Source organism: Amblyomma maculatum, chromosome 2 (genome assembly GCF_055883805.1).
Source record: "Amblyomma maculatum isolate TAMU_Amacu chromosome 2, ASM5588380v1, whole genome shotgun sequence".
In the NCBI taxonomy this organism is placed as follows: Eukaryota; Metazoa; Arthropoda; class Arachnida; order Ixodida; family Ixodidae; genus Amblyomma; species Amblyomma maculatum.
The window spans coordinates 112,080,088-112,105,664 of NC_139345.1; the positions used below are offsets into that span (position 1 = coordinate 112,080,088).

Consider the following 25,577-nt stretch of genomic DNA (forward strand, 5'->3'; position numbering starts at 1 on the left):
TTAGCTGTAGTTGCGGTATAGAAGAAAGCGACGGTATTCATATTTGTCTGGAGGGGCTGAAGCGTAAAATGTAGCTGGTGTTAAGCGTTCAATGTATTTTGCATCACAATTTCGCTGTGGACAGGACTGCCTTCATTTTTATACGCATTTGGATGTTTCCCTGCAAAACGCTTAGAGGGCAGAAACTAGGCGTGCCTGCACACCGGTGAGCACTGCTGTACTAGCCGCATAACTTCATCGTTGCGATGACTCATAGTGAGTACGTAGCTCACGTCTTGTGTATTTATGATTCATTCAAACTCCAGTATTACAACTCTTCTGGTTAGAATGCACTCCATTGTGACTACAGAAAAAAAAAAAAAGCCTGCAAATCATCAATCATCTTCTTTGAGAAACAGCCACTGTGCTATCCCTGAGTACTTTACATACGTTTTAGTCCCGCCTTTAACATATGCACGTATAATAACTGCGCTTTAGAATAAATAAACGATAAACAATGATTGAATACTGAGTCACTATTTTGTTTTGTTTTGGCATCAAAGTATTTTTTTTTTCCCGCTTGTTTTCTCGAATGTAAGCCTTACTCAGTACTCACGCCAAAAAGATAGGGAATGCTTGTCAACGCTATTTAGCCGAACGATTTATTTCTTTTAGCGAGAAAAATAACTCCGAAGGGGGTAGCGAAAAGCTTGGCTGGACCATTCGTCAATACACAGAAGGCTCGTTTCTTCTACATGCGGTCTCGAGCCCATTACATCGAGCACATGCGGTCTTGAGCGTCGAGAACATCAGCCTAGGCCAGCAAAAAGAAAGCTTAAAGCATTGCACTAAGGACAAACACACGAGTTCTGTATTTTCTTGCAAATAACGCCAACTAATTCCGAGCGTAAACGTTGGGTGAATAGAATTTCAGTTCTGCCAAACTAATATAATAAAAGACGATAACAAATGGACGGTATTAGCGCAATGCACAAAGGCGCAACTACGCTGTGCTCAGGCGCAACATTTTATTATCGTTTACCTAAACATTTCAGCAACATATTTCGTGAATAAAAGCAGGATACGAGAGTCCGCTGAAGCGAAATTATATATGAAAAGAATGCATAAAAATTTCAATATGCGGCGGAGTTACCGCATCGAATAAAAGCGTTTTTTTTTTTTTTTTTTTTTTTTTAGGTTACGGTTACTATGGTGTAGTCCCATATCTTCCGTCGGATTTTTTCCCAGCGTAGACTTCTTAAGGTCGCCTCCTCCCACATGAGGTTTTTTTCTTGACAATTTATATTCTTCACCTTCAATACTACGTTTTTCTTTTCCTTTCCATTTGTTTCTTTCTTCCTCTATTTATAACCTACCTTTATAATAATTTTCGCTATTCTTTTCCCGGTGCATTATGTCCGTTGTGTTTTTTCATCAAGCGAAACAGAGAAATGGCACTCAATAGCTGAGAAGAGAAGTGAATATAGTCGTAATAAGCACAAAATATTTCTCGTGGCGGATTTTGGCGATACCAAATATAGTTGACCATCCGTATTATGAAAACGGCAATAACAGCAAAAATTGCTACCAGGAAAGCGTAGTTCACGACCACCAGCTTGCAGACCGCACATTTCATGGTCTGGGTGCTTGTCTTCTCCTTGAAGCAGCGAATACGAGCATTACGACATTAAAACGAGCACAACGTTGAGACGATGCTGAAACTTTTCACAACTATTCGAGCCATACTTTGCGCGATTTTATAGCAATGGTGACAGTGAGATTTTTTTTTTTCTTTGCTTCCTCAGCACTTGCGCAAACCCCAACCGCCGAAATAAGAATGTTAAATCAAGGATCTGCAATAGCTTTAAAGAGGTTGGCGTCGCGTTTAGTACAGCGGTTGACAGCAGAGGTAGACAGCAGGAGTAGGAGGGAGAAAGTGAGCGAAGAAAAACGACAAACACGCGACGAAGGACAGCTGACGCGAAGGGACGGGGCTTTCCAATTTCACGGTGCGCAACGCTCTCTTGATATACGTGACCCTCGCAGCCTTCCTGCCCTATGCTAAAGCTGTCGTGCGTTATTTCTGTTTACGGCACGTCGTCAGCTTTGCTGCTTTTCTGTGTTGCCGCTTCGATGCGTTCAAGGGCAGGTGAGTGCACTGCGCCGCATTATTTCCGTGCAGTGGCCCGAACGCTCACTTCAAATTAGCTTGAATTCCGTGCCGTATGCTGCCTAGAAGCCCCAGGTCAGACGCTCTTGACACGAGGACTTCGAAAGGCTTTCAAAACGCACCCCTAGCGGAATCGAAAAGTTACTTCGACCAGTCATCTTTAGTGCTAGAGAAACGTGATCGAGAGAGTATAGCATGCAAGATGTAACGATAGGAAAAGGTGCTTGGCTCGTTCTTTTGCAAGCAAATGTCAGCTAGGTCGCCTCATATTCCACTTCGCTGCACGGAAGTTTTGTCAGGTTGTATTAGATCATTTATGTAGTGAAGGACATTCTTACCTTGCGTACTTCTTTGACCAGAAATCGAAAGGTATTGCTGGGTCCGTGTTTCTGCGGGTGGGAAGGATAAAAGAAACGCGTAGAGGTGAAGACACTTTGACATGAAGGTAACGAACGAAATTCGCAACAACAGCGATAGCTATTTCTTTTTATATTTGCTCATGCGATGAGCTTATGTCAATTCGCCAGAACGTCACGCCCTATTTCGCGCTGCAACAAGTCTGCGGCAGCGTCTTGATTACCCTGTATTAGGATTTGGATGCGTAAATGCATTTTATGGCTGCATATTCACCTTTATTTCTCCTTCCTCTTGTTTGCCCGTCCGCCCATACCGCGAAGAAGGGATTACCTCAATTGAGCCATTTAAAATCAGTGACAAGTTAAAAATATTCGGATTGAAGTGATATATTTCAGGGATATTCCGCAAGCAAATATATGCGAGATGAAAAGAAATTCAGCTAACTTCGATATTGAAAGAATCGACCCCGAGACCTTCTTACTGCAAGGTGGGCGCATATTCACAAGCCACAAAGGCATGCTGATTCAGGCTAGATAAAAGTGGACCTAGGAAAAACGCGATGCGAACCATTAACAAAGTTGCGTAAAATAAAACTCCTTAGTAAGCACTTCTTTAGGAGCCACGATCAGAAAGATAAATTTTATTCTTTTATAATTGCACACCATCCTCGCGGTATTACCAAAAAAATACTTCCTGAGAAAGCCGCTTTCCGTTACTAGTTTTACAAGCGTAGAGTATCAGAGGCATTCTCTGCTGCGTTCGAGCACGTGTTCGCAGCCTTCCTCGACCGTGTTCTTGTGCATCTGGTTGGCTCACCGCAAGCATAAAATCTCTACAAGTATGCTTGCGCCAATGCAATGTAGTCGTCGTTGCTTGCATCTACCAGACCTACATCGTCTAAAACACGTCACACAATTACACATTAAAAGAATTCAAAAACAAGTGCTTGTGCCAAAACCCCGGTAACAGACAGTGAAAGAGTCCCTTTCGGTCAGGTGGGCTGTCATTCCCAGATTACGTGTTTTTCCCCACCGCCACCAGGTAGGCATTATTGTCATGTACACTACCTCATCGCTGCTCAACAATGATGTTATGTGCGTGTATATTTTTCTTTCTTCAAATGTTTTGTGCACAGCTTTTTCTTTGCTCCGTTATAATCGTTGCAATGGATTATATTTTGCTGTTTCAGCCTCGCGACTTTTGTATGAGGCTTTTAAGGCTGTTCAGGCTTACTAGTATATCTATTGCTAAGAAGAAACAAGGCGTAATGAAAAGAAGCCACGAAGGTTTGTTTGGTGACAACCTTCGTCCTGCTGTTCCTTTCCTTCAGATTTCTGATCTAATGAATATATGCATAGAATCAAAACTTTTAGAACACGCGTGCAATCCTGCACTAAGTTAATCTGGGTATTGCGCGGACTATATTAAAAAAAAAATTGCTTGAACGTTCCTGAAGGGCACAATATAAAAGTTCATTTTCCCTTGCGCGCAGAGGAATGACAGTCCGAAAAGCGGCCTTGTTATTCATAGCTGTCCTACTATTCACTGATGCTACAAGTCAGCGTAATCGCTCCATTTTAAGCTTTGTTTCTAAAATGAGATGCAGTACATTAAAATTCTGAGAACACTTAAGTAGCTTTAACTGTGTAATTTGGAAGCATCCCTAACTATGCTATTGCGGAGCCACGTTAGGCCCTCAACGTTTTGCGCTGAACGAGCATTCGGCAGTGGCCGGGTGCAATACAGCTCTCTTCTCTCGACTCAGGGGACAGCCGTTCGCGCCCTAGGTCAATCTTTTTCTTCTTTTTTTTCAGCATCACTTGCTTTTCTTTCCTCAAGGGAACTCCGTAGTGCCTGTGGAATGTCCTCACGATTCTGTGCACCCATAAGTAAATTTGTATTTACATCATCATTTATTTAATATAAGATCACTGGCATTGCTTACCGCATTACCACGCTAATTTAATGATTTTGATGTCAAATTCCAACCTTTTCGACCCATGGTATGAAATGAAAGAGATCACTTTTTTCGCTTACAGTGACCATTAATTTCATCGCGTTAAAACAGTAAGCACGTTTATTGAGCCGCATGGATATGCTGATTCAGTTTTTAGCTGCTCTGTTCCCTTTTTTCTGCTTGCTATTATTGCAGGCTTATACCTACTGGAAAGACTCCGCCGTAGCCTACCTGTTCGTGTTCCTCCATACTAGTTTATTTATTCATCTCATTATTGACAATTAACCTGAACCGCATATAATGGTGACACCTCCAGACATTTTAAATGGGCGTGATGATCGGCTTTTCTTATTTTTGTTTAGCCCAGTGAAACACTGGCCCACCCCCCAGGCCATTCATCCACAATCAGCAGCCAAATAGAATTTTAACTGCTTTGGAGAAGTCATTTTGGCCTGCCTCAACGCTGCTACGAGCTTGATATCCAAGATGCAGCTTCTCAGCCAAATCTTGCAGCGCCGATTCCTCTTTTTATGACCAGCACGCCCCTGTCGGTAAAAGATTCCTCACCAGCGCATGCACTGTGCCCCCACTGCCCAAAGAAAACAAAACGCGGAAAAAATAATGAGGCACACTTAAGCTGTGTCTATAAGGGTATGACGTATCAACGTATGAGCAAGCCGTATGAACGTGCCTGATAGGAAGAGAGATAGAGAGAATATAATAGAATAGAATAGATTAGAATAGAATGGAATAGAATAGAATGTAGGGAGGTTAACTAAGCGATGCCCAGTAGGCTACTCAACGGATGGGAAAGGTAACATGAATACAAATGTTCTAGTAAGGTGGTTCTGATATCACCCTCCAATATAAAAGGACAAGCCCACGCTGGCAGCTACCTTACTTCCAATTAGTGCGAATCATGTCAGCTGCCAGCTACCGCCTGTTAGCGCCATGCTCGTTATTGTTCGCTCACAACGTTAACGCTGACGCCGAATTTTCTGTTGAAGAGGGCCTTTAACGCTACCGCGTTAAAGAGAGAAACAAGGGACATTTTTAAGGGGTTTCTTGCTAAGCCATAACTATCTTTCCGATGATATATGGGGCACCCATATGAAGTGACCGAGGCGTGCTGAAATTAGCGGTCATTTTGCTGTGGTCCAATTTCCAGGGCACCAAGGCATACGTTTGTACGGAAGCAGTTTAGTAAATGATCCGGGGTAAGAGGATGTTGATTATGTCAATATATTAAAATATTTTTATTTATTTAAAGTTATCACTTCCGCCGCGTACTATGGGAAATCTCGGAGAGGGAACTGATAGTCTCCTATTTAATTTGCCTCGTAATCGTAACTCTGTACAAGAACAAGAGGTTTTTCTCAAAAAGAAGCCATCTTTTCAGCATGCTTATCGTGTAAATTTTTCTGATAAAGGGCGAACGTTAGAAAGTCAGTAATCAGCGTGGGGAGAAACATTGAGACGTTGGTTCGCTTACGGTGCTGTAGAGTTCCTCCAGGCGTGGTATCGTGAGGAACTTGTGCATGCTGACCCCGTTCTCCAGCAGGATCTGCACGAAGTCTACTCGATCCATCGCCAGCGCGTCCATCATCGCCTGCTCCAGTGCGCCCGGCTGAGTATAACAGAGAATTGAAGCGGCTTCAGTTGGTCAGCAATCATCTAAAAAGTTGCTCAAAGGAAACAAAAAAAGCCGTTCTCTTTTTTTCAGTGAGTCCGAAAGGTCGTCTTTCTTTTTCCGACTCACGTTAAAGATATTCTCATCGCCTGATTTTTGTATGAAGGATGCGGTCAAGGCTGCAAAGAATTTAGGTTGTTTCTTTTTATTTTAGTTCAGAAACGCATTCTTAGGCTAGGCTTATTGTATATCCACCCGAGCCATACAAAAAAACATAGACGAACGATAAGAAGTAGTTGGCCGTGAAGGTATCCTGAACAAAACGCAAGAGATCGGTTGACAGTACAAGTGAGGAGTAGAGCAATGAAAGTGCACAGTAATTATTCACTAATCATTTTCGCAGTTCTTCCGATTCTTCTTCTGCGACCGGTGCATTGAAAATATTGCGGACGCAAGCCAAAGTTTATTATTACTAACACTTGCACTTGTAACATAGTGCACGAAGTTTTTAGCAACATACGTCTGTTTCCTAATGCACCCTTTCTTTTTTTATTGTAAACTGCATACACGTAATACTTTTTAGCGCAGTTGCCTTGTCGTGCAAATAAAAAAGACAAGTAGTTGGTCCCCATGAAAAAAAAAAAAGAACATGAAGAAGGTACACCACTTCACCTGGTGCCTGTTTCACCACTCACCGGCCACTCTTGGCCGTAGACGAATATCTCCGATCGCGCTATGTCTGCCCTGTTCCAGGTCAGGGCAAGGTTCAACTGATCCACAGGAGGTAGATACTGGCCTGCACGGATGAAATTCAAGCACCGACAAAGCATGAGAGCTGCACGTTTATCCAGTTCAGAACAGCGTCCCTTCCTTGCCTATAATACAAGGTCCGTAATATACTACTGACACGGCGCGCCCATGCGTTTCCACACGACTTTACAGCTGGCGACATTTAGAACATTTTTGCATTGAAATTCAGAGCTGATGAGCCATTGTTGACATCAAAAATAGTCGGAAACTAGCCTGTGCATACTCATGTGGCATGCGCTTTTCTCTTCGCGGAAAAGCTGCATAGAAATAATATTGCGTTATTACTACTTCATTTAATGCTCGCACCAATGTACTAAAGAAGATGAGATGCAATACTTATCTGTGATGTTTCTTTTTTAAAAGCGAACAAAGAAAACTACGATAGGTTTCTTTTCTCACTAATTAAGCAGCGTAGAAAATTGAATAGAAAGGTGGAGCTGCGGAAGAGTTGTCTCCCACGCACAGAATGGAAAACTGGACCAAATGAACCAGAATGTCGACATGCACTCCAAGTCACCAAAAGTAAAAGAATGATAGTGTCGTTTCAACCTCCGTAATGCTGCACTTGACATATTTGAGGATGTTATCGAAAGTTAGTGCGTATATCAGTGACTCTATATCGGTAGTTTAGATGGGAAGGGAAAGGGGGACACTTAGCTACACAGCGAGACATACTGAAACAGCAAAATAGTGCAAAAACAATACCTAGGTAGGTACGTATGGATGCTTCCGGTACTACACTTATTTCTATCGCTAAAACTTTGTTTCAGATTCCCTTAAAAAATTTTCTGAGTAAAATCTCCGCTAAAGGCACGAAGCAAAGCCACGAATTTTTTTCTACGCTAGACTCAAAGTCTGATATCCGCAAATTAACATCAATATATTTTGCAGTCGCAAGCACAGCTCATCTGCTCATGCACCTTATAGACTGAAGCCTTATAATGTCTGTCAAGATACTGCAAGCTATTTGCACTTAACCAATATTCTGCATGCGTATAGCCGTTTCGCTGCAAAAATCTACCATAAAAACAAAACATAGGTGCTCTATTTGCGATAAAGAGGTTCCCCTAATTTTTCGTTCTCTTTGTATTTAGCTCAACCGGGTCATAAAAACCCCAGACAAAAAAATGTTAAGCCAAAACGTGTGCAGCACATTTTTACTTATATTGTGGCTCTCCGTCGAGGACCTAACAAGAAATAATTTTGCTCTTCTTCAAAATTTTTAAAGCGTAGGCTGTGCGAAGCCCTAGAGACACCCGAACCAATAAACTCAAAACGACGGCTGGCAAATTTGCTGCACTTTATCGAGACAGGTCGGACAGCTTCCATTCGCTAGGTCTCACGGTGGGACAGTATCCGTCGCCTCGATAACGACGGCTGTTTAACTGCACATTATATAAACCTCTGGCTCGCTTAGGAAAACAGATGCCCGAGAAAGATTAGCTTTGATCGGCGAAGGCCGAATTATCCTGGCTATATTGTTTTCTTTAAATTAAATACCTTATGTTTGTGTGTGTGTTTAAAGACGATAATCGATAGCAGCACTTTAAGACAAAAGCAGCACGGATGGAAATCGCCATAAGATCAGGCCCGAATTTAGGTTACGTAGTGCTTAAATCGCCTCCCCTCCGGCGTGTGGTCATCAAAAATTCGCAGCACGTGGCGTGTCAGTTTAAATTACTGTCTTCGCAGGAATAGTAATGGTATGTTCCAGCAAAGTTGTAACATAAATACAAGTAGTCTAGACAAATTAGAACTTGTGCAGCAGAACCAGTTCATTACCAAGAAACTTTCCAATTTTGCTGACTGCGCAGCGCAGCAATGCGTTATATACATCTTGGACCGCATTATTTTGAAGAGGTAGGCAAATATACGGTAAATTTATTTCATATTTTACTTGTACGTGGGCGCTCCATGTAAGGATGGCAGAAAAGACAGTATAAAAAGATGGACGTGAAGAACGGGACAAATAAGCACTGGTTATCAATTACTAATTGACTGCCCTTTTGAACTCTTTATGAAAACGCATAAAAAGGACACACACACGACTACAAGCACTGAAACAAAACAAAAAAAGACGTGTGGCTAGCAAATAAACAGCTCTTGTTTTACAGCAATGGCTACTTCTCCGACTACAACTATTTATGCAATACACTGCCGAAAACTTCCTCACCAACCCCTACTATTCGCTCGATATTCTGCCTCACAGCCACCAAAATGCTTCTATTTATTGTGAACAGATGCTAAGTAGAGGGTACCAAATTATTTAATAGTGTGGCACTTCTATGCGCAAGCACGCTTAGCAAGGTACGCGCCAAACAAATTAATGAAAATAGCTAACCACTTCTATGCGCAAGCACGCTTAGCAAGGTACGTGCCAAAAAATTAATGAAAATAGCTAACCACTTCTATGCGCAAGCACGCTTAGCAAGGTACGCGCCAAAAAAAAATTAATGAAAATAGCTAACCACTTCTATGCGCAAGCACGCTTAGCAAGGTACGCGCCAAACAATTAATGAAAATAGCTATCCATTTCTATGCGTAAGCACGCTTAGCAAGGTACGCGCCAAAAAATAATGAAAATAGCTAACCACTTCAATGCGCAAGCACGCTTAGCAAGGTACGCGCCAAAAAATTAATGAAAATAGCTAACACCTTCTATGCTCAAGCACGCTTAGCAAGGTACGCGCTAAAAAAATGAATGAAAATAGCTAACAAGTTTTCAACTCCATAATCTTTTGTTTTTGGTACAATAGGATATGGAGTGCATTACATTTTTATTTTTTATCTTAGTTCTATTTTCAATCAACCTGCCATTTGCGACTGCGTGAAAGTTAACAGTGTTGAATCTCTTCACCGGTGTAGTATGGCAGTTGCAAGTGCGTTGTACGCCCAGGCTATGCTGCCAGAGTGTTGAATTATGTTTGTTTAGCCAGAATAATACATGATTTCGATCCTAGCAGTTACGCGGTGATCAGGGTCTTCATGAAATAAAAGTGCATTAACGGGCATCGATCGGAAATGACGCTGGGGATATAATGGCCGTTGAATGTATGAGGGAAATTATGACAGCACAGGGCCGTTTCAGTGACAGTTCATTGACTGCACGAGCTACCAGAAACTAGAAAAAATCGAGGACACTTTGGCGACTAAAGTGATGAAAGGCGAAAGCCTGAGTGCTGCATTCTGCTACGCGACTGTTGCGCATGTAGCGATGAATGCTGCTACGAGTAAAGCGAGTGACTACTCTTTCGCGAGTGCCTTTATTCAGTGAATTCTGCTTGGCAGCGACGAGATCGCACACCTTGTATCTTCGCAGTTGTTGTACGTTCACTGTTGTGTTGTTTATTTTACCGGAGCGCGGCATTGATTAGTATTTCGTTAATTAAGCAACTGTCACTAATTATAAGTTAGTAATTTATAAGTCATTATTAGTAATTATTAATTATTGAGGCATAAGTGATTGGTAATTAGCACACGGCAACTGGTAAGCAGCAATGCATTAAATAATTAGTCATTAATTAGTAATTACATCACTAAATATTCGTTCAAAAATTGGTAATTGATCATTTATTGGCATATGGCTATATAAGGCACTAAGGCACACATTCGCACATACTGTGGTGATGCTAAATGACCGGTCGCGATCTTCATGACATCATCCCGTCTCCACCAATCAGAGCCGCCGCAAAAGCGCGCCGCTTTTGCTGACGACAACGATGACGCAATAAAGGCTTTCGCCTTAAACATAATGTGCGCGTGCATTTCACATAATTTACTCCTCCTGCCCTCCATCCCTTGTACTCCTTCGCACTAGTAAGCTAGTGTAGACGTGCGTCGGGCTTAACGGTGGTGCCTTGTTTCCACATTTCCAAGCTTCTCTCGTTGCTGCAAACAACTATTAAGGCAACCAGTAGCGTACTCTGCATCGCAGCGTTGTTACGAAGCACTGAACGAAAGTGGCTGAAAAGAACCTTGCTTTCTTACCTTTGAGCAGAGCCGACAAGACTGCCTGGTCAAGTTCCTTGCAGGGGCCTTCTCCCATGCGGAAGACCGTTATCTGCACGTTGTGTCATAACAGGAAATACATCGCCGGTAACCCCTAACATCGTCATATCTGTTATCGTCGGCATTATTATCATCATCGCCCGCATAATTTCTACCGCACGACAAACTCCCATTCCAGCGATTAATGTCTCCCGGTCTGCGTGGGACGCTGTCACTCCAGTCAAACAGATCACATCTCATTATTCCGGGATATTATCAGCTCTTCCCCGTAATAAACCGCAGTCTACGTCCCTGAATCTAAAGTGCTGCCGATTACCTCTCCTGCATTACTTCGCCCGCCGTACAAGCTCCTCTGCAACGTTTAACGATATTATTTTTACTATCGCTAATTCCTTTTCCCTCAAATCAACGCCACCATCTTCCTGCTTATCAACAATATTAGAATTTTTTTTCTGCTCACATCTTCTATATCATCACGAGTCTCACTTTCAATTGTAGCAATTTCCATCTAAAGGAAGTTTACTACAAACAGAGAAGGAAACGTGATTATGCAATCTCAGAGTCATAAGAAACAACTTGACGAAAATGAGCCCTCGCTCAAATAGCAGCGCATGAAACCCGACGAGCGCTTTTCATACTGGCTCTTCTTCCGCACGATATTTTTGTTTGTTTGTTTGTTTACTTTTGGCCCGGAGATAAAACGAAAATTCCTTGTGAATTTCAGCTCATCGTTTACTGCCTCCGCTAGCTAGGCTCTTCGAAGTTCACTAATGCTGGCCACCATGTAAATTAGCGAGCCTAAAACGATGGAATCCGAATCACAATTGTGTGTATGCATTCAAGCAAAGCTGTTTCTCCCTTGTGTAAGTTAAGTACGTGTGCGACAAAGTATTCTGCCCTTCGCGCTCACCGTGTCAACGCAGTACATTGCGAGCGTCCGCTGATGCTTGCATACCACGCCTAACTGCGGGCCTCAGAGTCCTCCTCATCACAACATGTTCCGGCTTTTACCACTGGGTTTTCATTACAGTTCCTGATGGTTGCTGTCCTCTACGCCCCATCACCTGGTTTCGCATCTTTTCAACCGTCACTTTTATTTCTTATTCCCTCTTCCTTTTCTATACCCCCACATGCTTCATAATAGTGGTAAGAATGAAGACCACCGCTGCATTCTTTTTTTATTTGTTACCACGCGTTTCGCGGAACTTACAAGAGCCAGTAGTGTTCATAACCCAGGGTTCAAAACGCAACTGACATTTCAATTCTCTTTTATCACTAAATTTTCATCAACAAAAAAAAACTTTTTTTGCTTTTATTCCCTTATCTCAAAGGTAAAGAAATGGAACCAATGCCTGCTAGTAACTGCTAATGGAAACAACAGTTTGACAGTTTGCAGACGGAAACTGCAAGAGAAGGGTACAAGTGATGTTTTGGCGAAATGCAATCCTCAGAGAATATCGGATGCAGAGAAATATAGGTGGAAAAGAAATATGGAAGCATAAGAATTTTGAATGCCCGTATTCCTTACAGCTGTTTCCCTGCGCACGTACCAGGTCTTTCTTCTTGATGGACTGCAGGAGTTCCACGTAGACTTGCTCGGCTTGCTCTTGCTGTATTTGGAACGTCTTCTCGATGGTGGTGATGAGTTGCTCGCGAAAGCCCTCGGGCAATTTGCTTCTGGAAAGCAATACGCGTCACGCGCTTGAGCTCCCTTCTGTGCGGCTCCCTATTCACAACGCAAAGAAAAGGCAATAACAGCGCGACTACAGACAAATCTTTTCCCGTGCTCCGCTCGATAGATGAATAGCGTGCAGTGAAACAAAAAGCGGGGATTGCTTTCTATTTTAACTTTTTGCTTATGTTTGGTTTTCTTTGTCGCTGCACTCCCGAAATAACGTGAAATGTATTGGAGCATATTCTAGTGTATTCATATGCCTCCACTGACTTGGTTACCTCCAAGTTATAGTAACGTATGTTCGGCATTAGGGCGCGCTAGTATGCAGAAATTTATATCGTCTTTTCTTGCGTTGGAAGCTGGCATCATCATGTATGTATGTATGTATGTATGTATGTATGTATGTATGTATGTATGTATGTATGTATGTATGTATGTATGTATGTATGTATGTATGTATGTATGTATGTATGTATGTATGTATGTATGTATGTATGTATGTATGTATGTATGTATGTATGTATGTATGTATGTATGTATGTATGTATGTATGTATGTATGTATGTATGTATGTATGTATGTATGTATGTATGTATGTATGTATGCACGCATGCATGCATGTATGTATGTATGTATGTATGTATGTATGTATGTATGTATGTATGTATGTATGTATGTATGTATGCATGTATGTATGCATGTATGTATGTATGTATGTATGTATGTATGTATGTATGTATGTATGTATGTATGTATGTATGTATGTATGTATGTATGTATGTATGTATGTATGTATGTATGTATGTATGTATGTATGTATGTATGTATGTATGTATGTATGTATGTATGTATGTACGTACATATGTATGTACGTACATATGTATGTATGTTTAAATGTGTGCGTGTAGGGGTGGGGGATGTGGGTTTGTGTATGTGTATGTGTGTGTTTGGCAAAAATATACAGACCTTGAAACTGGGTACCTTGAAGCACTCCTGGGTTGCACATGCTCTAGAAGGATGAGGGCGAGATATCTCGTCACTGGCAAGATTGCCAGCGCTGGAGATGCGGAACGAGTCCCGTTTCAAAGCGTAGAAGCGAATTCTTAGGTGTGTATATTTTTGACAATGACGAAACGTGTATATGGTTATAGGAAACTCGTTGTAATTTTTCACGCATTTTCATTCTTCCACCGGCACTCCATCCTTGCCCGCAATTCAAAGCGTGCCGCGCCGCGAGCGCTGAATATCTTCCCCAATGACACGTTTCGCAGGGGAAGGGCCGTGCTGCATTCTTTCGCTACTGCAATAGTCTCCGTTCGTCATCCACATCAGTCACATTTCACATAGCTCCGGTGGGAGCCAGCGTGCGATTACGCATTCCTCTCTCTCTCCAATCCCTCTTCCCATCAAGGGACCCACCCTCTGGTTACGCATTTGTATGATCTTTCCATATTCTCCTCATTCCATGGTTTCAATCGTTGGAGTGGGTTTCGAGGTAGCCCCTCTGCGCTTTCACAATTTTAAAGTGTCGTCCTACCGTGCTCCATAACATAGGTGGTTCCAGGGGCAATCACCCCCTGGTTGCACATTCCTCACACTCTCCTTTTTATGCTCCCTAAGACACTGCGATTTTGAACTGCAGTTTAGAGGTAAAAATAATGCCTCCAACATTCCTCTGCGCCTAATTACAAAGCGCCTCACAGCCGAAGTAAGCAACCAGGACAAGGAGCACAACTAGCACATCTGCAGCAGAGCTGACCTAGCGGAACAAAATTCTTACAACTCTTTCCACATGACTCCGCACGCCATTTATCGGTGACTTACTCGTCGTCGGGTATGTATCGGTGGGCGAAAGCGATGAGGTCGGCGGCCCGGCCCGATCCATCGCACACCACCACGGGCACCGGCGGCAGGTCGGTGACGTACTCGAGCACAGTGCGCACCGTGTTCAGGCCGCCCTCCACGATCACGCACACCACGGGTATGCCGCACCACTGTACGCTAGAGCCTGAAAGTAGTGCGGTGTGCAGAGGCGTAATGCGCGGACATTTGAGTGCACTTTCTTTTGAGATTGTATTGTTTCGCAAGTTATTTACAGGTCCCCATTCAACTGGATGAGCATCTTTCTAGGCTTCGACGAATACTAAGAACAGTCGGTGAGCACATCAAATACAACATGCGATGAGAAATCATGACAACTTCAATAAAAAAGAAATCACTATGCCTTCCTGCAATGTTACGCTACAAACATTCCGAAAAAGCGTACAGTTCGCATGCTATCGCATCGCTCGTATTGCCTTTATTACGTCTTGTGTCTTAATTAAAGCCTGCCATTCTATAACATGCCGCCAAGCTTCTAGTATAAATGCTGGTTTTTAACTATTGATTGCAGGGTGAATTACTGTTTCGCGAGCTGTATGGAGTCGGAACTGGTCGTCATACGTACCCAGCTAACAAGGAATCGGGCTTTTGTGCCAACGCTCTAGTGTATTTGTCACCCGGCCAGCGTTCGCTAGTTCGCATTGCACTTGAAGAAAATACTTAATTTGGTTCCTCGCATCCTTTTCGCCAAAATATATTTGTGTATATTTAGGAACTCTGTTCAGGACAACGGACAGCAAAAATCACTGCTCAGCGCTCACACTGAGGGACGCAGTACAACACAACCCCCGGCACAGTGAAGAATAGCAAAATAATGCATGCAAGGATGAGGTTTAATACGGCATTCTTGTTGAAGTATGTTCTATGGGCGCCTGTCAAAGCCTCAGAGAATTATGGTTTAGCCAAATAATTATTTTTATTGCTTGCGACGAAATCGCCGAGCTGCTTCCTACGCTCGTCTTACAATAAATGCGACATATGCAGACACACAAAAACATGCGCACTCTATTACTGGCCACCATTAAAGGTGATACGAATGCATTGGGACGTCGTAAAGAGTTACGTACGGTGATAGAACCTCTGCCTCGAGATGTGTTTTTCGAGGCGCTTGCGGAGTCCAATCTCGGCGCCATACTTTCCCGTCGTGCCGTTATCGGCCAGCACGAAGTAAGAGTGGTGCTGGTTGAGTACTGCAAAGCGGCTCTTGGGCGACGAGATGCTGTAGTACTGTACGACCCGCTGCAAACGAGGAGAAAGGGAGGAATGATGTTCAGTGAAAGGGAGCTAGAAGGGACGGGCGGGAAGGCAAATAGACAGCTGTGCTTACGTAAAGACTTCCTTACAAACAAAAGTATGAAGTTGGGTTTTCTCCTTTATCGTAAAACGTTTCGGGAGTGTGAAATGTGTACGTGTAAGGAAGCCATGTGTGTTGGCTAAAAAAATAGAAGTATAAATGTTGTGGCCAGTCACTCAAACTATAGGGTATGTTTGGCAGTGATTCTTTCAGGGATTTATTCTTTCTCGCTTTTATTATTGGTCACTTCCCCTCTTAGTGTGGTAGTGGGAATCAGACCCTGCTTTCTCGTTACCTGAAGCTATTTAGCAGGCGTAGAGGTGCATCAAATGATCGAAAAGCCCCTTCAAAATACTGCCTCAGTTTTTAAAGCGCAAGCATATGGTATGGCTATGTAGGCGTGTTTCGCATAGGCGTGACCTTGTCGGAGCTGCAAACGAGCAATAGTTGGTATATAGCGGAGAAATAATCGCACCATCAGATAGATAGTCAAGAAACTGTGTGCAAGTGGCAAAGTGGGTCACGTGGGCTAACAGGCAGTTAATTAGATCCAATTAAGTGCTTTACAAGAAAGGGAAGACCCAGTTTCTGTCACTCGCAGTATCCCGCTCACACATCTCGCTGACAGCCTAGCAACGCCCAGGCTTACTCATTTCTCCAGTGCAGATTCTGCAGTGATGTTGGAAACTTTTTCATTTCTACTTTTTATTTTTCAGCGTCGATGCAACAATAACCTCAGAAAGGTAGGAAGATTAGTTAATATAGAGTGAGATTGATCACTGGAATAATATTTTAGCGTGATTTCCGAACGGGCACCTTTATTTAAATGCACGTCTTTCCTCGGCCCAATATGTGTACCAGACTCATTCATATGTTTAAGGAAATAGGTAATCTGTACATTGTTCTTTATATTAATACTGTTAAGATTATATCACAAACAGTAGTTGAACCTACAGCCTCTGTCAAATGTTTAGAGTCTAAGGGTTTGTTTATCAGTCGTACTTTGTAACCCAGAGATGTGCTCGCATTCCATCATCCGCAACATCGAACTTCTACGGATGCAAACTTTTTACGAGCCAACCTTTCGGGTTTCTCACACTCGATAGAGTCCGTACAATAAGACAACATGCTGTACTACTTCGTAAGCAATAACAACCGCTAGCACATTCCTCTAATTATGACTTAGAGTCAATTCGATACAGTTTCATAAGTGTAAGCAAGGTCAACTTGCTAACAAAAATTTTATCATTGTTTGATTTAAAACCATTGGTTTTCCTGTTGCAAATAATAAAAATCTAAGAGAGTCTTAGTCCCTAATGATCAATATGAAATATATTACTATGTAGGTTTCAAACCATGCATGCGCAAGCATTGTGGTGCTCGCGCAACCCTAGAACTATAAGAAGCTTTACCAGAAGAACATTACATAAGCCTATGTCCTCAAAGTATTATTGCTGGAAAAAAAAAAAACAGCAACAGCAGCTGTGTAGAATGAAGGAAAACGCCACAAAAAAGCGCAGAAACGAAGTTACGAAAGCGAAGATGCTGGCTATTAGAGAAGCAACAAATATTAAAGCGGAATATGGGGTGTTCCACTCAAAACTAAAATACGAACTAAGTTAAGCAAAGCAACCGGAAACAGTACGCGTGCAATGAGAGTGGAAGGCCATAGTGCGCGCACGAAACAAATCATACAAATAGATAAGCCAGCCTATTAAAGATTCTAATATTAGCTATAACACTCTGCACAATCAACCAGGAATGAAGCGAATACTGTGCGGTGGCTCTTTCGCCAATTGAGGCGCTTGTAGGAAAAGCAAGCTTTGAAAACTTTTTTTTCCTCCGCTGAGAAGGTCTGCACTATCAGGTAAATTGAGTTGAGGAGCGATGTTTTAAGCGTAAGCTGCCCGTTTTATGAAGCACAGCGAACACGAACCTAAATCAACAAGGCTCCAGGAATACTTTATTGTGCAATTCGTGCCTAAGGCTAAGGATGCTTTCTATAACCGGGTTTTCACATTAGACTGACAGAAAAACATTCGACAACCTGTTTATGCAAATTACAAAAGCTATTTGCCAAAATTGCGACTGCTTTTGAACTAAAGTTTTTTATTCGACGGTCAATCAAGTTTGTACATGTAAAGCTATTTTCCTTGAGTTTTTTTTTTTTTTTTTTTTTACCATTTTCAAACACATGGCGTCTCTCATAGCCTGAGTCGCTTTCGGACGTTAAACCCCACAAAACCGACGCATTCTAAAACACACAAGAGTTCAGAAGACTGCTTTTAATAAGTGATCGTTCTTCTCGGAAAAAAAAGCTAAGTTAGTTTAGCATGTAAAAAGACCTGTGATGGCAGGGCAAATGTTGTTCGAACAGTTGGCCCTTTGTTTTTGTTTTTATGAAAGGTGTTTCAGTTTGCAGTGACAATAGAAGTTTTATTTAATAAGGTCAACTGTCCTTCGTTTACACAAACGCATCGTGCAGAATAGGGTGTAAATACACGCTCAGTGACACAACCGCAGCAGCAGCCAGACTGTTGTCCTCTACAGAAACAGTTACGCTCCTTGGGAAGTGCGAAATAACTATCGGGAAAGCAGTAAAAACATTTTGACGAAAGGATTTACGTATGTTCTTTATTCAGCCGATTTTCTCATTTCGATTCAAGTTTTGTAAGAAAAGTTTAATAACAACGCGCAGTTGTCCGGGATATAAATAGTCGAGAAAAGCGAAGAATCGGAAAGAACCGAGAAAATGTTTGCTTTGGTTTGGTTTCTGGGGTTTAACGTCCCAAAGCGACTCCGGCTATGAGAGACGCCGTAGTGAAGGACTCCGGAAAGTTAGACCACCTGGGGTTCTTTAACGTGCACTGGCATCGCACAGCACACGGGCGCATAGCTTTTCGCCTCCAGCGAAAAGCGACCGCCGAAGCCGGGATTCGATCCCGCATCCTTGTACCAGTAGTCTGGCGACCTAACGACTGTGCCAGCCCAGCGCGTGAACCGAGAAAATTTGCTCATAAGCTCCGTCTTTAAGGGCATGATGTGAAAGCGTTAAAGGATCCGGTTCACTGTTCACTTTTTGGGTAATCGTTCGCGTATATGCACTTCACAATTTGCCTATTCACTAATCCCTTATTATTTTCCTCTCCCTTCTCACATATACCCTCTATTGTACAGTTGTAGGTTACCGACCATATAATGTGAAGGACAACAGAACATAGATAAAAGCCTCGCTTAATCAAGCCGTATGAATCTGCAACAGTCGCTTATGAATCTGCAACATGGCTGACTCAGAAGGTTGGGGTCCTCGAAGGTTCAATTCTCCTCCCCTCCCATAAAAAATAAGAAATCCGCGTCAGCCATGTAACATGACACGTCACGTTGCATAACCACACAGCTTATTGGTGCCTACCCGTGTGTCAGCCGCCAGCAAACACTTTCCAGGGCCATGCCTGTGATTTTTCTCCTCACAGCCCCGACAAAGCCAACGCCGGGTTTTGGGGAGAACGGGGCTTTTAGCGCTATCTTGACAATGACAAAGACCAGCACTAGAAATAAGGAATGATTTAAGGCATTGCCAACTTTTTGACAAGCAGCTGGAACAGCGACGTTTATATCACCCGTATTTTTATAATTCAGTAAGTGGTGACCCCCTTCATGGATCACTGCCTTGTCGTGGCGGAGGGGCTGACGAAACTCGATGAAGTCGTGAGCTCTGCTGTGTAGGACCACCCAAGATAGACAGGTCACAGCAGAGAGTTCTGACAAAATGTGACTCACTGGAGAAGGTAATGGCAACCCACTCCAGTATTTCCCGCCAAGAAAACCCTATGGCCAGTCACAATACCATTAAAGATATGGCGCCGGAAGATGAGCCCCCCAGGTTGGAAGGCGTCCCACATGTTACTGGGGATGAACAAAGGGCGATTCCTAGTAGCTCCAGGACGAATGAAGCGGCTGGGCTAAAACCAAAAGGACGCTCAGTTGTGGATGTGTCGGGAAGCGACCGAAAAGTCCGATGTTGCAAGGAGATATATCACATAGCAACATGGAATGTAAGATTTATGACGTAAGGTAAACTGGATGTCGTCAAGCGAGAAATGGACAGATTGAACATTGATATCTTGGGTATCAGCGAGCTCAAGTGGACCGGAATGGGAGAATTTAACTCCGGCGACCACTATGTTTTTTATTGTGCGCACGAATCCAAGACAAGGAATGGGGTCGCTCTCATGGTAAACAGAAGAATGGGCAAAGCAGTGCTAGGGTACAACCCCAAAAACGACCGAATGATTTCACTTCGGATCCAAGGTCACCCTTTAAACATAACAGTTATCCAAGTCTATGCACCGACCACTACTGCTGAAGAAGCTGACGTTGAGAGATTTTATGCGGACCTACAATGTCTTTTAGACCGCACCCCATCATCAGACGTCGTTTTTCTCATAGGAGAAAAACGACGTCTGATGATGTGATGCTAAGGTCGGGAGTGAAGAAATATCCGCAATTATAGGCAAGTTCGGTCTTGGTGAGCCAAATGAAGCTGGGCAGAGGCTAGTAGAGTTTTGTCAAGAAAACAACCTGACCATAGCGAATACTCATTTTCAACAGCACAAGAGGGGTCTGTACACATGGACTTCACCGGACGGTCTGTACAGGAATCAGATCGATTATCTTCTTTGCCGGCAGAGATGGAGAAGCGCTATTATACAAGCAGTAAAAACAAGGCCTGGGGCCGATTGTGGCACCTATCATCAGCTTCTTGTTGCCAAAATTAAGCTTCGATTGAGGAAAACGCAGAAAACTAGAAGGCCTCTCAGGTGTGATCTGGATCAAATTCCATTAGAATATGCTGTGGAAGTGAGGAATCGATTTCAAGAATTAGATCTAGAAGACAGAGAGCCCGAAGAGATGTGGACTGATGTTCGTGATATAATACAAGAAGTTGCTACTAAGGTAGTTCCAAAGCAAAAGAAATGCAAGAAAGCAAACTGGTTATCTGAAGAGGCTTTGCAAATAGCTGAGGAAAGGAGGATGGCAAACGTTATGGGGGAAAGAGAAAGATACAAGGTTCTCAATGCGGATTTTCAGAAAATAGCAAGGAGAGATAAGAATACCTTCCTGAACATACAGTGCCAAGCAGTTCAGGACAACAGCCAATTAAGGAACACAAGAGCTCTGTATAAGACAATCAAAGATATCAATGGAAGCTTCTGTGCTAAGCTGGGCGTGATAAAGGACAAACGAGGCAAGGACCTCACTGAAGCCTCAGATATAAAGAAGAGGTGGCAGGAATACACAGAAGAACTGTACAAGAAGGATCCGAATGTGCAAACCCAACATAAGACGGTTGTGATTACTGATCTCGAGCCGGGCATCCTGAAGAGTGAAGTTGAATGGGCCTTAGCCAGCCTTGCTAAGAACAAAGCTAGCGGAATTGATGGCATTCCAGCTGAGTTGCTTCAAAACCTCAACCATGACGCTGTTAACATTCTGCATACATTATGTCAGAAGATTTGGACAACCCTGCAGTGGCCACAGGATTGGAGGAGGTCAGTTGACATCCCCATTCCAAAGAAAGGCAGTGCCAAAGATTGTTCCAACTACCGCACGATCGCGCTTATTTCACATGCTAGCAAGGTGATGTTGAAAATCCTCCAAGGAAGGCTGCACCAGTATGTGGATCGGGAGCTTCCGGACGTGCAAGCTGGGTTTCGCAAGGGCAGAGGAACTAGAGACCAAATTTCCAACCTTCGCTGTATCATGGAAAAAGCAAGAGAGTTCCAGAAACCCATCTACTTTTGCTTTATTGATTATGCGAAAGCGTTTGACTGCGTAGATCACAGCAGATTGTGGCAAGCTCTCCAAGAGATGGGAGTTTCAATTCACCTCATCTGTCTCCTCAGGAACCTGTATGAAGGACAAGAGGCCACAGTCAGAACTGGGCATGGTCTTACTGATTGGTTTCCGATTGAGAAAGGAGTGAGGCAAGGCTGCATACTGTCGCCCTGCCTATTTAACCTACATGCAGAGTGCATCATGAGGAAGGCCGGTCTGGACGAGTCTTCAGCTGGAGTGAAGATTGCTGGAAAACGTATCAACAAGCTTAGATATGCGGATGATACCACTTTAATGGCAGAAAGTGAAGTGGAACTCAAGGGACTTCTGATGCGCGTACAAGAAGAGAGTGAGAAGTTTGGGCTTAAACTGAACATTAAAAAGACAAAGATCATGACGTCTTGCCCTATCAAGTCCTGGAGCATCAATGGACAAGAAGTGGAAGCTGTGACAGATTTTCTGTTCTTGGGCTCCAAGATTACCTCGGAAGGAGACTGCAGCCATGAAATTAGGAGACGCCCGCTTCTGGGAAGGAGAGCAATGGTTAGCCTTGACCGCCTAGTAAAGAGCAGAGACATTAGTCTGCCAACCAAGATCCGTGTAACTCGTGCTATGGTCTTTCCAGTTGTGATGTATGGAGTTGGACTGTTAAAAAGGCTGACCGCCGAAGAATTGACGCGTTTGAATTGTGGTGCTGGCGAAGACTCTTGAGAGTTCCTTGGACTGCCAGAAGATCAAATCAGTCGATATTGTCGACCATAAACCCTGACTGCTCATTGGAGGGTCAAATTCTAAAGTTAAAGCTCAGCTACTTTGGTCATCTGATGAGAAGAGAGGAGTCGCTGGAGAAAGATTTGATGTTGGGAAAGGTTGAGGGTCGCCGGAGAAGGGGTTGGCAGCGAACGCGATGGTTAGATGGCATTCTCGAGACACTGCAGATGAAGTTATGTGATGTTAGGAAGATAGTGAGAGACCAGAAAGCGTGGCGTGACATGGTCAATAAGGTCACGAAGAGTCGGACACGACTGAACGACTGAACTGAACTGAAGTGGTGAGACGTTATCACTATTGGTGATACTATAGTGGAATTTCGGTTGCATGGCATAACAAATAAAATAAAAGCGTTATTCGTGCTTAAAAAAACTTGTAATCTTTACAGCAGCATAAAAATCTATTCTTTATTCCCTTTTCTCTTATCCAAATCTAGTTTAAAAATGCACGTTAAACGTGAGCAGCCCAAGAATAGAAAAAAAAATCATTTAGAAGAGAACTTTTTGTTATCACCTTATCTCGTTCACCACATATCTAGGCAAATTAGCGTGGCAAACCATTTGACAGATTACTAGTCATAGATATTCGTTTTGCATTACTGAAACGATAGTTTAATTCACATGAAGGTCGAAATGCGGGTTTATTCCTTTTTTTGTTTTCTTTTTGTTTGCGTGTCACTTGTGCTAGCTGATTTTTTTACCGCTCTAGGGTTTTTTCAACAGGAATACGAGCGTGCTGATCCTTACCCTTTTATTAAATGTGTTAAATTGAGAATTCTGTCTCCTGTAAAATCAATGAAACCTCACCGGCATCGCTTCGTTTTTTCTCGCAATCCTTTAACCGGTTATTTTCCTTTTATTTCACGTTTCCTCATCCTTTTTTCTTTTTCAACTTGTACTTTTTTATTCACAAATGTTATAAGGCGGCGGGATGACACGCCGATGAAGGGTCGAAGACGTTTTTATTCGGGGCCCTATCGATGCGGGCCACGGCTCGTTTCCTGGGTCACGTCTCCGGTGCACGTGGGCCGAGTGCCTCGGCAGAGCAAGCGACGGCGTTTAATTGGAACCCGTCACAGGCATCGACAAGTAAGCCCCGGCATGCTAGGGATGTTGGGAAACGCTTCACGGTGGGTGCCACGCGCAGCAGCTTTCAAAAAGTATAATCTAAAACAAAAAACATTGACAACGTCACAGCCCTCTTGCTTTTACCGCTCGCTCCAGGGCTATATGCAGAGAACGAGTGCTGTCAGTGTCGAGTCGTTGCAGCCAACGGCAACGAAATCGAGTGCCCTACAAAGAGGAAGTAAACGAATATGCGGACATTGCTTGGCTGCCCAGAGTATGCGAACGAAAGAAATGTGCTAGCTGCTTCCTTGAAGCGTTTAGACAAGAGGCCTCTGTCGGAGGAACTGCTGCTGGGCGCTTGGCAGGACAAGGGGAAGGGCGTCCAGGCAGTGCGCGCTCTTTGCCGTTATTTGAGCGCCAGCGGACTTGATTCACGTTTGTAAAGCAAGCTGCTGTGTCTGTATATATATTTCATATGCCTTCTCCCACATCGTCACCCATCATGACCTTCTTTCTTCTCTCCTTCCCCTTCCCCAGTGCAGAGTAGCAGGCCAGATTTGAATTATTCGGGCCAACCTCTCTGCCTTTTCCTTTCAATAAATCCATCTATCTATCTTGCTTGGCTGCTTTTTTTATAGTTTAATGAGTGAATACCAAGTTCTACGAATGGATCAGAAGTACAGCTCTAGTCTAGCCAGGGTTTCATTTTATTCGTAGTGCAGTAGTTTTTTTTACATACAGTATAGAGTTTGCACAACACAGGAGCTAGCACAGGACCGGGTTAATTGGAGGAATATTGGAAAAGCCATCGCCCTGCAGTGGGTATAAATCAGCTGGTGATGCTGATACTGATGATGATGATGATGGTGGTGGTGGTGGTGGTGGTGGTGGTGGTGGTGGTGGTGGTGGTGGTGGTGGTGGTGGTGGTGGTGGTGGTGGTGGTGGTGGTGGTGGTGGTGGTGGTGGTGGTGGTGGTGGTGGTGGTGGTGGTGGTGGTGGTGGTGGTGGTGGTGGTGGTGGTTATGATATAGTTTGGAGTCTTACCTCGCTGTGGGTATATCAAGTGTACAAAAACGATGCCAGAAATTTTCAAATGCTTTTATATAACTGACCTATTGTCTTTAAATGCACTCATTACATATTTTGTCAAACATTTTTGTATCTTTCGATATTAGCGTTAACGGGGAAGAGTTATCAGCGGTAGGGTGATAATGGCGCTCCTGAGAGAATACTCCTATGGAAATACTTGGAAATTTTTATCTCCTAAGGAAATGTGTGTTATTACAACGCCCACAGATGAAAAATTGCGTCTTCCTGCTTTTTTTTTCTCATATACTGGGCCACTAGGATATCATTTGTGTAATCAGGCTTCGCTCAGTGGCACTACTTTAAGGTTATTACCTGTATATGCCATCCAAGGGCATGATGCTGTCCCAACCAAATATCCAGCCAAAACTGATGCTGGTTTCAAGACGGCCAGTATGGAACGCAGTCAAAAATAGTCCGCGATTTCTGAGGAACAGATTTTAAAAGGCAAGTACCCTCGTCTCCACCCTCAACACAAATCTCCCCGTTGAGGGTGACGTAAACATTAAGAATGCCGTAATTTTCAGAATGCAGTATGATCCCGGTTTATAGTCTCTAGAACTAAACTTCAGATAAAAAAAAAAAAACATTTCTCTGCTGTGGTCGTAAAAGCCAGGTGGTGTGCAACCCCCGCATTCCCCCTCCCCCAGTGAAGGCATAAAAACTAAAACACGCACATCCCCCCCCCCCTGCGAAAGAAAAAGAAAGGGATGTTGAAAACGAAACCTGTAGGGGCCGCTTAAGCTCCACCGTCTAGGGCATGCAGCGACCGAGGCTCCTCGTCCGCTTAGATATAATGTCTGTCAATCGTTTCGAGCCCAGGTAGTCTCCTTGTGAGCCCCATCGGGTAGCTCATATGGGTGGCAGAATGTTCTCACTCTTCGAAATGTAGGACGAGTTTTGTCCTACTCATATCAGCGGGAGGACCTTCCACAAAAGCTAAGAAGCGCCATTACGCTGCTTAGAAGCAGTCCTCCTGAGCTCTAAACTATTGACAAAGACTGTACTTGGCAGTCCTCCTGAGCTCTAAACTATTGACAAAGACTGTACTTGG

The 25,577-nt window shown here is 43.4% G+C and overlaps 1 protein-coding gene across 1 annotated transcript in view; it reads right to left on the reverse strand.

The window, feature by feature from the left end:
* The window catches only part of Trpm (transient receptor potential cation channel, subfamily M), a 66,302-nt gene that overhangs the window by 10,076 nt on the left and 30,649 nt on the right, over positions 1-25,577 (reverse strand). The window contains exons 6-12 of the mRNA XM_084592150.1: positions 15,540-15,706; positions 14,411-14,608; positions 12,462-12,588; positions 10,891-10,963; positions 6,789-6,889; positions 5,956-6,090; positions 2,488-2,538 (exon numbers count right to left, since the gene is read on the reverse strand). Of these exons, the coding sequence (XP_084448276.1) occupies positions 2,488-2,538; positions 5,956-6,090; positions 6,789-6,889; positions 10,891-10,963; positions 12,462-12,588; positions 14,411-14,608; positions 15,540-15,706 (852 nt within the window). The remainder of the gene's footprint in view (positions 1-2,487; positions 2,539-5,955; positions 6,091-6,788; positions 6,890-10,890; positions 10,964-12,461; positions 12,589-14,410; positions 14,609-15,539; positions 15,707-25,577) is intronic.